General features: G+C 38.1%; 1 protein-coding gene across 1 annotated transcript; it reads right to left on the reverse strand.

Moving 5' to 3' along the window:
* Positions 1–439: 439 nt before the first annotated feature.
* XKR9 (XK related 9) lies at positions 440–11056 on the reverse strand. The gene is made up of 3 exons (XM_009634504.1): positions 10782–11056; positions 2189–2412; positions 440–1083 (listed from the first exon to the last, which is right to left on the reverse strand). The coding sequence occupies exons 1-3, from the start codon at positions 11054–11056 to the stop codon at positions 440–442; spliced, it is 1143 nt and encodes a 380-aa protein (XP_009632799.1).

The following is an 11056-nucleotide window of genomic DNA, read 5'->3' on the forward strand; positions in this document are numbered from 1 at the left end:
AGATAACTGATCACTGCCCTCAATTATTTCAAATACACTCCTTTTTCCTTCCAGCAAGAAAAAAAAAAAAAAAAGCAAGCTGTGTTTTTAACAGAATCAACATAAATGATTAGAATATGTTTTTAATGTTAGCTTTCATTTGATTAACTTTTAGCTTTTCCTATGTTTTACTTGCATTGCAAAAAAATAAAGCAGTGGGTTGTGTTGGATGGGTAGATTAAATTGCTTCTTTTTCAAAAGTAACTTTGACCAGCACATAGAGAAATATTCATGTATAAAGGCTTTGTACGGCATCACAGAAAACAATAGTTATTCAGAGCCAGTAACCCTGGTCCATTACGTACTATTCGGTGATAATATGTGAGAAGCAATGACAGAGGAACAGACTGTCCAGCAAGTATTTGCTTTGAAGTCTACATACACAAAAAATCTGTACTGTTCATTGCATTATGAAATTTTGAAATCTACCAATTTCCATTCTAACATTTCCTCCTGCCTCTCCATCAACTTCATCTGAACATGCCTGTGGTCTGCAATAAGCAGTAGGATGAAAATGCCTATAATAAACAACAAGAAAAATAATACCTAACACCAGACTAAGAATAGTTAGGATGCTGACAATTGTAAAATGTATTTCCTTGATAATGAAAGGTTTCCAGAACATATATACAAACAAAATACCTAGACTTACAAGAGTGTGAGTAGCATAATAAATAAACATGCATACTTTTGTTTTTCTCCCCTTTATGTTAAAAAAGGTAAAAATTAGAATTATTCCAACAACAGTTCTGTACAGATATTCCATCTTCTTAGATTTGCAAAATGTCGTATGTTGTTTCAAAGTCCAGGTGAAGCCACAGATCCAAAGAAATATCAGCAGAATTACAGAACTTCTAACACTTAGTAGAGTGATCAGTGAAATACTGAGTATCCAAGAAGTGATGGTAAGCAGTTTATACAAGAGGTACATTAACTTGGGAAGCACACGAAATTCATCTTTATCAGGCAGAGATTTTCGTAATGATATCTGATAATCAACCGTTGAAAAGGAGATACCACAAAAAGACATAATAATAGCAGCATCTAAACAAAACACAAGGATAAATGTTAAACCTAAGAAAAAGATACTTATTTTACATTATAATTTCTGAATGAATTTTTGGACAAGTTCATGCTTTCTTAAGACTTTCTTTATACTAATTTTACGTCTCCTCTGTGCTCGTGAACAAGCCACCTTAATTTTAAGGCTCAGTTTAGTTACCTAAATCTAGGTATCTAATGCTGTTTGGGATGCCTATGTTATCCTGCCCATCCTCTGGCTGTTGATGGTCTAGCCTAAGTTGTGTGTCATATTTGCCATCTCCATACACAGATGACTTAGAAATTCCCAAAGTATTGCAAACAGCCCATGAAAACTTAAGTTTCAGCAACTGATATTGACTCTGGGGTGTCTATAACGTAGAAAACTATAATTAAGACTTGGCCCTTCACATGGTCATATTTAAGGTAAGATTCATCTGGCCATTTTGTCTGAGTACTATTGACTCCATGGACTATGAAGGAGCACTGGACAGCAGTGCAGGTCTCTCCATTTGGTTAGATAAATTCCAAGCCCAAGTAAGTCAACGTCTTGCCAACAATGCCGCTCGTTTTAGAGCTGGAAATGGTACAGCTGCGGCCTTGCTTCTGAGAGTTGAACCAGTATCTCTTCATCATATTGCATTCTGCAATGCTGACATATCCTTAGGTTTTTTCTGACTCTGTCCCTCATTTGTAACATGTAACATGTGGATGATGGTAGTGACAGCTCACAGGGTTGCTGTAAACACATTACCGATTTCAAGATGCCCAGTTAGTAGTTTTAAAAGAAACCGTAAGCAAAACCACACAAAATAAATTGCTCCGCAAATGATATACTAATTGTATTCAGTAGCTTATTTTCAAGTAATGCATCATTATTAGTTATAGATGTATCAATATTAGATATTATGACTTGTTGTAGTGAAATCTTCCTTCTCATGGATTTAGCAAAATGGACCGTCTACTAGACAGAAATTCTAACTAAATGCAGAGTAATTACAGTGGAGTGTATGTTATACAAGGTATGTTTAAAAGGTTATCGAATCACATAAGTTATCTTTTTAGGTAAGATCCTCAACTTGCAAATTAAGGAGAAAGGCAGACTCACATTGATAGAAATTATTTTTGCCATCTTCCATGAGGATGTAAATCTGGACAAAAAGCTGTGGTGTGGTCTCAAGAAAAGTCTTGAACACCCTGAGCATGTTAATATCAGTCATCACATCAATGGCTTGTTTTTGAATGAAGTTGGGAGGGTCTGTTTCCGATGCATCTCCACCGCTGTTTTGTTTAAATGCAGCTTGGCAGCCATACTTCAAAGCAAACCAATACCTATAAAAAAGGAGACTTGTTTAGACAGCACTTTTTAAAAGTGCAACTCAATAAAATGATATAGTCTAACAATTATTTTTCCCATTTCATCCTCCATTCACATTTTATCTTTGAATGTAATCCAGCACCTTCTGCTAAGAGAGAATTTAGTCCAAGATCTGTCTGGTATTGGTGATATCAGATAATCATTTATGAACAGTGATACCAATGCAATGTAAAAACTGCTAGAACAGAATAAGATTTGTCTGAATAAAGATGATAAGGTTTATTTTATTAGGTTCTTATTTCTTTAGAAGTACTGCATTTCTGAAAATTCCCTTAGCATCTCTTCTCAATCTCTCTTTGAGATACTCATTCACTTTCTTTGTATCCTTTTAAGGGTATTAGTGAATGTCCAGCTGTGAACATCCACACCTATATAAGTATAATATGGATCCATAAGCCCCAAGGATAATATCTGATGACTTGCAAACATACAACAGGCTTTAAAAAAAAAATCACTACAGTGTTCATTTCTAAATGCTCAGGAAGACTTTCATTTCAGAAAATTATTTTCAAGGCACATGGATTCCTGGTTTGATAGATTCTATTAATAATCTGTGTGGTTTTACATGAAGAAGCCATTTGCCTTGGCAAATGAGTGCACCTGAATTACTTTTAGAACAGTTCTCATTTATTTTCAATTAAGCCTAAATTAACATTTCCTCTAAAAGAGCAGTAAATACAAAGATACATGGAATTAGTTAGTCATGACTGGTGTGCATTTTATGTGGTACCTTTTCTGTTCAGGATCTTTCTAATGCTTTGCTTAGAGATAAACACAACCTAACTCATTTTCAAGACCTTTGCTTCAGGCCTGGAGGTGGACATCGCATTTCAGAGGGGACAGAACGCTTAAGTTTTAATCAAAACCCATTTTGATAATTAAGGGAGGAACATGGTACATTGTACATGATAATCTTTACAGCTGTGTTTAGGAAAACAGGATGGTGGCTACAACCTGATGTAGGACCAGAATGCCAGCTGGTGGAAATTATAGTATTTTCACTGCCCCTAATGGACTCACACACAGACACACACAGAACCCCGGTGAATGAGGTAACGCTCCTTTCTATAATAGATGAAATGGGGCAATTCCAGAAGAATGGGTTTTCACAGCAAAAGAACTCTTTCCAGTTGAACTGTTCAGCAGCAAAGAAAGAATCTTTTGGAACTAGTCAACAAATTAAAGCAGGGAGAAGTAGCCTTGTTGTTAAGCATTGGAACGGGCTGCCCAGGGAAGTGGGAAGTGATTGAGTCACTGTCACTGGAGGTATTTAAAAGACAGGTAGACAAGGTGCTTAGGGACATGGTTCAGTGGTGGGATGGCAGTGTTAGGTTGGACTTGATAATCTTAAAGGTCTTTTCCAACCTAAACCTTTCCATGATTCTGTGATTCTATAACTCACCCATCGTCGCGTATAGAAATGCAGACCTGGGAGCTGGATGAAACTAGTTTGGATGTAACGCGACGTTGCAGAGAAGTAAGAGAAAGCACAGTCTGAAAGTATGTTAGCAAACATACAAAGAAGACCCAAAGTGGATCCTAAGGGTGAAGAAGAAGAAATCATCAACATGAACATCACGTTCCTCCCAGCAAGGCTCCACACGCTGGTAACACCCTTAATACCCCACCACCACCATCAGAATGAAACTGTAAGCATTAGGACCCAGAGGAGCAGATGAAGGGTGAAAAAACACAAGGAAAAGGGATAGGAAAGAAGAAATATGCATGCAAACAATTTTAACCATATTATTATTACTGAAACTTTTTTATGCATAGAAGTATTCTTTCTTTTCCTGTAATAAATATATCTAGATTAATAATGATTCTTGGAATCAACTGTTACGATTTCACTTATACTAGCAATAAATTCTTGGCTTTATAGGTATATAAATCCTGTGTGTTTGCCCATAAACAGGATTTTGAGCATAACAGCCCTCAGACAACACTTTCAAGCCTATTTCTGCCTATTCAGTTCCCAGATGTCTTTAGCTTCTAATATTCTTCTCCAGTGAACCCGTTTTGACTGTAACTAGAAGGCAAGGACAGCAAAAGCAGTCCTTTTTCAAGAAAATCCACTGCTATTCAGCTAACTTTTCTAGCATTATAAACATTGCTAAAGGTCTTCCCCTTGACAGAAGAATTTAGTCAGTTGAATTATGAAGATTACATCATTCATTCGGATCTGTTTTCTTGAGAAATCAAGCAGACCACCACAGACCATCACTTGGCTATCTTACCCAGGTGTACAAGCCTGCAGGCTGAGAAAGGCAAGGCCCTAGGGCTTAGCTGCCCTCCTGCTTCCACTCCCTAAGGCTGCATCTGCGATGATTTCAAGATTTGTGCTGAGGTGCCGATTCCTGATTCCCTGAGCAACCACAGAGGATCATACGCACTACGGATCCCATGAAAGCCATGCAGTTGCATTTCCTTTACATAGAAAACAGGGGGCAGCAGATCATTAGACACCCAGATCTCATCCCAATATGACCTAGATCACAGTCCCCTTCTGCTGGCAAAGGGAGCTAGGAAGAATTCCTGGCTCCTCCAGGTGTTAAAAGTTTAACACCTTCACTGCCTTTATGGACTGAATCCTTTAACCACATGGGACACAGTGTCAGGGGTTCTTCCAGAGCTACAAGTGAGACAGCTGGGATTTGCAGGTCCTGGGTTAAGACACGCTAGAGGAATCATTACTTATTCCCTGGTATGTTAAGCCTGCCAACCATACAAGTGAGAATTCCCCAGGACTGCAACCTAGAAGCATCAGTAGTAGGTGTGGAGCAGTTATGTTACTACTGAGGAGCCATAGAGGAAGATCCTTTGCTCTTCTCCTTGCAGAGATTCATAGACTGCATCCCCGCCATTCAGGCCATACATTGATTCCGTAAGCTGGCACTAGATCCAGTATTTACTCCCAAAGGAAACTGTTTCCTACTTTTATGTTTTTGTGTGTTTATCTTACTGTTCTCTGAATAATCACTCATGAGTAAAGAACTGAACTGTTTGGCATGGCATCTATACCTTTTTCAGTTTATGAGACAATTATGATTCTAAAACATCTGGTTCTTGCATCTGAGATGTAAACATCTGGAGAGTTTGCAATGTTTTCAAGAAAAAACAATTGGATAGACTGGGCTGTTAGCTGTCCGTGGACTCATTCACCAGAGCCTGTGTTTGTCCAAGCAGCAAGAAGTGGAAACCAGCTGCAGCGCTTTCTTGCTGCAGAGCTCACAGGGGGGAAGGCAGATGATACGCAAGGCATGTTGTAAAAGGAGGACTTCAGCTGGATGCACACCTGAAATCACTTGCCGGTTTTTGGAAGCATATTCCTTCTGAGTACAGTATACTAGGTTTATATTGTTGTAAGATGGTATGCTATAGTATTTTTCACTAGCTGTAGCAATTTTAGTTAGTCCACTTCTGACACTGAATACTGTAGAAAACACATTGTTTTTTCTAGAAAAGTCCAAATACTTCCATTGCTCTTTGACTATGTATTAAGCGAGGCTCCACATGCCTATGTCACTTACTGTAGTTCACTGTGACAAATCTTTTATCTAAGAGTATTTTGAGCTTACACTCCCATTCCCATCTGCCCATTTGGCATGCAATATTCAGACAGTTTAGGGAGGGACCCCAGCCAACTTTTAGCCCTAAGACTGGACAACCGCATTCGCAGCCAAGGGCAAAGTTCAGCCTATACTAACGGATAGATCAAACAAATATTTTCTCCTTTATCATGCCCACAGCTTACCTAAACACAGTGCCTGCTATGAACCGATCATAATTACATTCCTACATTAATGTATCTATTGCCATAGCAGCTCCATGTTTCAGTCTTCATAAATGGAAGGAAAGGCTCTTTAAAAAGCTACTTCAACTGGAATAAAACCACATTAATTAAAAGTATTGTATTGGTTATGTATTTTAAGTGGACATACATCTTAAACTGAAGGTGAAATGGGTAAGCATAGTGTGTCATTGATACAGACAAATGCAGGCTTGCCATTTACTTTTTCTCCCTCTAAACTCATTAAAGGGGATTTTTTTTTCATTAATCCAAGGTATATAAGCTACTTGGAAGACAACAGAGTAAAAAAATCACAATTTCTTTACACCTGGAATTGTCATTTGTGAACAGTAAGGAATTATCAGTGATTCTAAATATCATATTCACTTTGATAGGTGAAAAAACAGGTTTCTGCCTTTGTAGTGTTGCTTTGTGGAAAACGCAGGTGATGGAACTCCTCCTTCTTATAAGCACCCATTGAAACACAGCTCCACGGTCGCTCCTACATTTTCATCATTTCATAAGGGATGAAGCTTACGCTTGTTCTCCTGTAAAATTATGGAGGCTTTGGCCCTCCAAGCATGACTGGGAATTCACAGAGGTGACAGCTACTTGGTTTTGTTGCTTCACAGCCTTCACACATCACAGGCAAACTGCCTTGCCATGTCACTGCTTCCATGTCACCTGCTTCCCCTCAGGTTTCCACTGAGGACTTTCCACCACAATCCCAGTACTACACTTCACGTCCCATCTCATCAAACTACACTGATAAAGATTTGGGTGCCATTTAGAAATTCATGCAGGCAGGGTGTGAGAGACCTGGCAGCAATGACTGTCACTTCTAAATTCTGGTCACGCAGTTCGCAGCATTATATATAAATCCTTAATCAAAGGAAAATTATCCTCTGCTGCATGTTAAACTTAATCTTCTAAGCATCAAAAGGCTTGGATTAAGTCCATGAAACTGATGCAACTAAGTCAATACCTAGGACAGTAAATTTATATTAACAAAATGCGATCAAGCACATATCATTCTGTAACCTCTAACTCACTTAAAGTAGCATTACCATCTTTCCACTTTAATTGACTCTTTGAACCTCAGTGACTTGGTGTCTTAAATACCTTTCCATTTATTTTGTCCTGTGGAACTTCTTGTTATACACATAAACTGCTAGGGGCATGTTACCAGCGTCAGTCCTCATTTTTGATCCATTCTTGGTTTGGGTGTGACTTAACAGGTGCTAAATCTGTACCAGGATAAACTGAACACCACCTATCTGATGGAAGTTTCCTCATCACCTTTCAAAAAAAGTGTAATGGATTAATCCCAGGTTCACTCATATTTGCTCTGATGTCTCATGGATTTAGAATTCATCTTTGCAAAAAATATTTTTCATCTGCTCCTGTTCAAGGATGCAGGGCATCTTGAGCCTACCTTTAAGGGACACAACAGCAGCTGCCAGTATCACAATGGCTGCTGCCTGTATGATAGCCTTTTCTTCTGACAGTGAAGGTTATTAATTGCTAAAACTTAGTCTTCCTCAGGTGTCCTTGACTGATGCTGTGAACTGCTACATGCCAGTGGACACCAGAATTCATATGGTGCCCCAGGGAAATGTCCCCTTTTTCCACATTCACTGACTGTGTTATTGTCTTAATGTTGACCGTTGCGCCGCAGGCTGTTCTCAATTCTACCAACATCTGTGTGACCCATTTAAATGGGTCAGGCTGAAAATAATTTTAGTCAGCATAGCGAATATATACTTTGCCAACTTAATTTTGCTCCTTGCAGAGAACAACATTTCTTATGAAATATAATTACAGGTCTATATTCTTTCCATTAAAATAACGAAAGCCTTATTAGATATGAAATAATTTTAATTTCATTTTTTCTCTATTTTTAATATATATGTGCGTAAGTGTATATACACATATTATTTCCATATTTATTACTTAGTATTGGCGGTGTGAAAACATAACTAGACTGATTTCCATTGTGCTGTGCACTGTACCAACACAGCATAATGAAGTTCCCTGTTTCAAAGATGAAGAAAGAGGTGTAAAAGACATGTGAGAGAGGGAAGAAGGGCAGAAAGAAAGGAAGAAATTAAGGTAATTAGGTAAGGTGTATTCACATCTTATAATTTCAGGCATCCTAAGTTCACTGACCAAGTCGTGTTTACTGGCCGGGCTGCTATTTTCTTCTGTAGTGAATGGAGAATATAGATTCCTGCCCCAAATGACCTTCTGGAGAAGCTCACCTTAACAAGTATGACCCGACTCCTGACAAAATCTATTTTTATTCATTGCCTATAGAGATAAGCCTAAGAGACTCATTGTTTAAATTAACTGGATAAATAGATGACTAAGAAGGAGGACAGGAGGGAGTTGTACATGGATACACCTAGGAAAACACAGGTAATAGTAGGTATATAATAGCTGATCACAAAGGTACAAGCCCAGGTGTCAGCTTGCTGTTATCAGTTTAGACTTTACGGTATGCATTATCACACTGCTGAATTTTAAGGAGTGGCTGAAAGAACTTTGTAATTTATACATATCAACTTGGAACCTTTTCCAAGCATAAGTGGCAGCATGGGAGAAAATACCTTTTGTGCAATAGAGAACAGGTGACCAAGTTGATGACACTGTCAGTGCAAAGGGCAAAATAACGTTGACCAGATCATAAGCCACTCAGAGATGTTGGGGCTAATTCTGTGTAGGAAAATTCAAAAATTATAGAAATTCATGCTAAGAGGTATTCATTGGAAAGGGTATGAGTTCAGGTATACCCATGAAGATCTGCCCATAAAAGCAGCATTTTGAGTAGATACAAGCACTGAGTCAAGTTTACGGTATCTAGAGTTGTAGACAATTGAAGCTTGGCTCTGAATTCTGAAAGTCTGTGTTGAAAGGTGAGGTCTTAGAGACAGGCGCTAATCAGCAGGGAATTTTAGGGGCAACCCAGGAGTGTAAAACCAAGCCAAAGGCGAAACCAGAATTACAGTCCTGAACAGATGACACAGAATGAAGTCATGGAAGAGAAAGGGGAAGAAGGGAGTTTTTCGGCCAGACGTTGAAAGAGCAGCTTCTGCCATTATACACTGCACTAACTGGCTTAATATTTATCATCAGTTATCAGAAAGAGAGGTCATGGCTTTAATCTCCTTTGGAAGAAACAAACTCAGAGGGGCAGGTTTGTAAGTCATGAGCACAAGAACGGCACTCCCAGCCATGCCTGAAGATGAAAAGCCCTGGGGACAGACAAAAACCAGTCCACTACAGGGGGCCCTGAGACATCCCCTCTAAAAGGCAGAACTTGGTAGAGTCCCTGTGGCCGGGTCATGGTATATCTCACGTGAACCAACCCGTGTCCATGGATCTGGTTAGTGAAGAAGAAACCATGCAGAAAAATCGAAGAAGGATTTTCTTTTTCTTCAAAATGTAATATTTCTAAGTTTTTCTAATACCTGACACCAGAAAAGTTAAACCTGTCAGTAAATGCTCCTCTGTGAACTCTAAAACTTCAGGATTGTAAGAGAAAGAGGAGCAGGAAAGTAAAGCTGATGGACAACAGGAAAAAGAATATTGAGAGGCAAAAGTAATTGTGACATGTGAAAGCTCCATCATTTTCCTTAATCCATGATAGCATCAAGTGAATAAAGCATGCATGTGAGGGGAATTTTTACATTGGCATAAATATACCTTTCATTGCTCTTCATAGATTAGTACAGGAAGTTAAAGGAGGCATTTTAAATAAGTATTTTATTAAGTGTCTCCAGTAAGTCTATATCCACTCATGTTTCTCACATGTTGCATACCCAAAATGTATTAAAATTCAGGACTTTTCACCAACATCTTTCACCTCAGTTTTAAAATGGAAGTAAAATCTTGGCACAAATGATCTCTATGATAATTTTATAGCAAAGACACCACAGAACATTAAGCATATGGTATCTTAAACTATTCCTGGACGTGTGCCTTTCAGCCAAAAAGGTTCCTATCACCATTAACTCAGTCCCTGCAGGAAGTCCTGCTGCAAGTATTCTTACTAACTGTTCAACTACTCACGTCTCTCCTGAATCTTGGTGGTTTTTCTACATATGGTTAGACTCTCAGGTTCAAAAATTACCTCTCACTTCAGCTGTCTCACCTGCTTAGTGTAATCAAATGTATTCCCTTCTTAACATCACTTTAAAAACTTAGATTTATCAGTTACAACAGTATTACTCTATAAAGCAAGCATTTTTATTAAAGATGCCCTATCAAAAGGTTGATGAATCATAGAGAGTTAGGCTGTGAATGATAAAAATTATTACATCCAGGTAAAATGAAATAAGATCTACATTTCCATCAAAACCTGACATAATTTACCCCTGGCATAAGCAGACAAAAATCCATTTGCTTACATGGAGCAGTAATTGCTAAGGCCAGAAGAGGTTTTGTCCCTGAAGCCATATTAAGAAATTCTTAATAAACTGTCTTAAAGCAATATGATTTCTCATTTTAAAATAAATTTTAAAATGTGCTTACCTTATAAAAATTCCACACTGAAAGAGATGAACTAGAAAAATCCATTTTGGCTTCCTGGTACCGGTATCTTCCCAGTCATTCTTAAACCACTCGTAACTAAATATCTGTGTTATTAATGATGAAAGACCTCTAAAACACAGTATCAATATACCCCAACAATATTGTCCTTGACAGAAATATTTACTAGCTACCCAGAAGTCCACTCCAATATCAAATACATAAATTATAATTCCGCTAACTAAAAAAATAAAATTATGCTTAGTAAATTTCATCAT

This window comes from Egretta garzetta, unplaced genomic scaffold (assembly GCF_000687185.1).
Source record: "Egretta garzetta isolate BGI_Z169 unplaced genomic scaffold, ASM68718v1 scaffold251, whole genome shotgun sequence".
Lineage (NCBI taxonomy): Eukaryota > Metazoa > Chordata > Aves > Pelecaniformes > Ardeidae > Egretta > Egretta garzetta.

What these genes read in the sequence shown, in the direction of transcription:
- XKR9 (XM_009634504.1), bottom strand. Translation starts at nt 11,056, where the DNA reads ATGATGAAATTTACTAAGCATAATTTTATTTTTTTAGTTAGCGGAATT. An exon ending in CAGTGTGGAATTTTTATAAG is followed by an intron (nt 2,413 to 10,781) that starts GTAAGCACATTT and finishes CCTTTTTTATAG; the next exon opens with GTATTGGTTTGCTTTGAAGT. An exon ending in CAAAAATAATTTCTATCAAT is followed by an intron (nt 1,084 to 2,188) that starts GTGAGTCTGCCT and finishes TGTTTTGTTTAG; the next exon opens with ATGCTGCTATTATTATGTCT.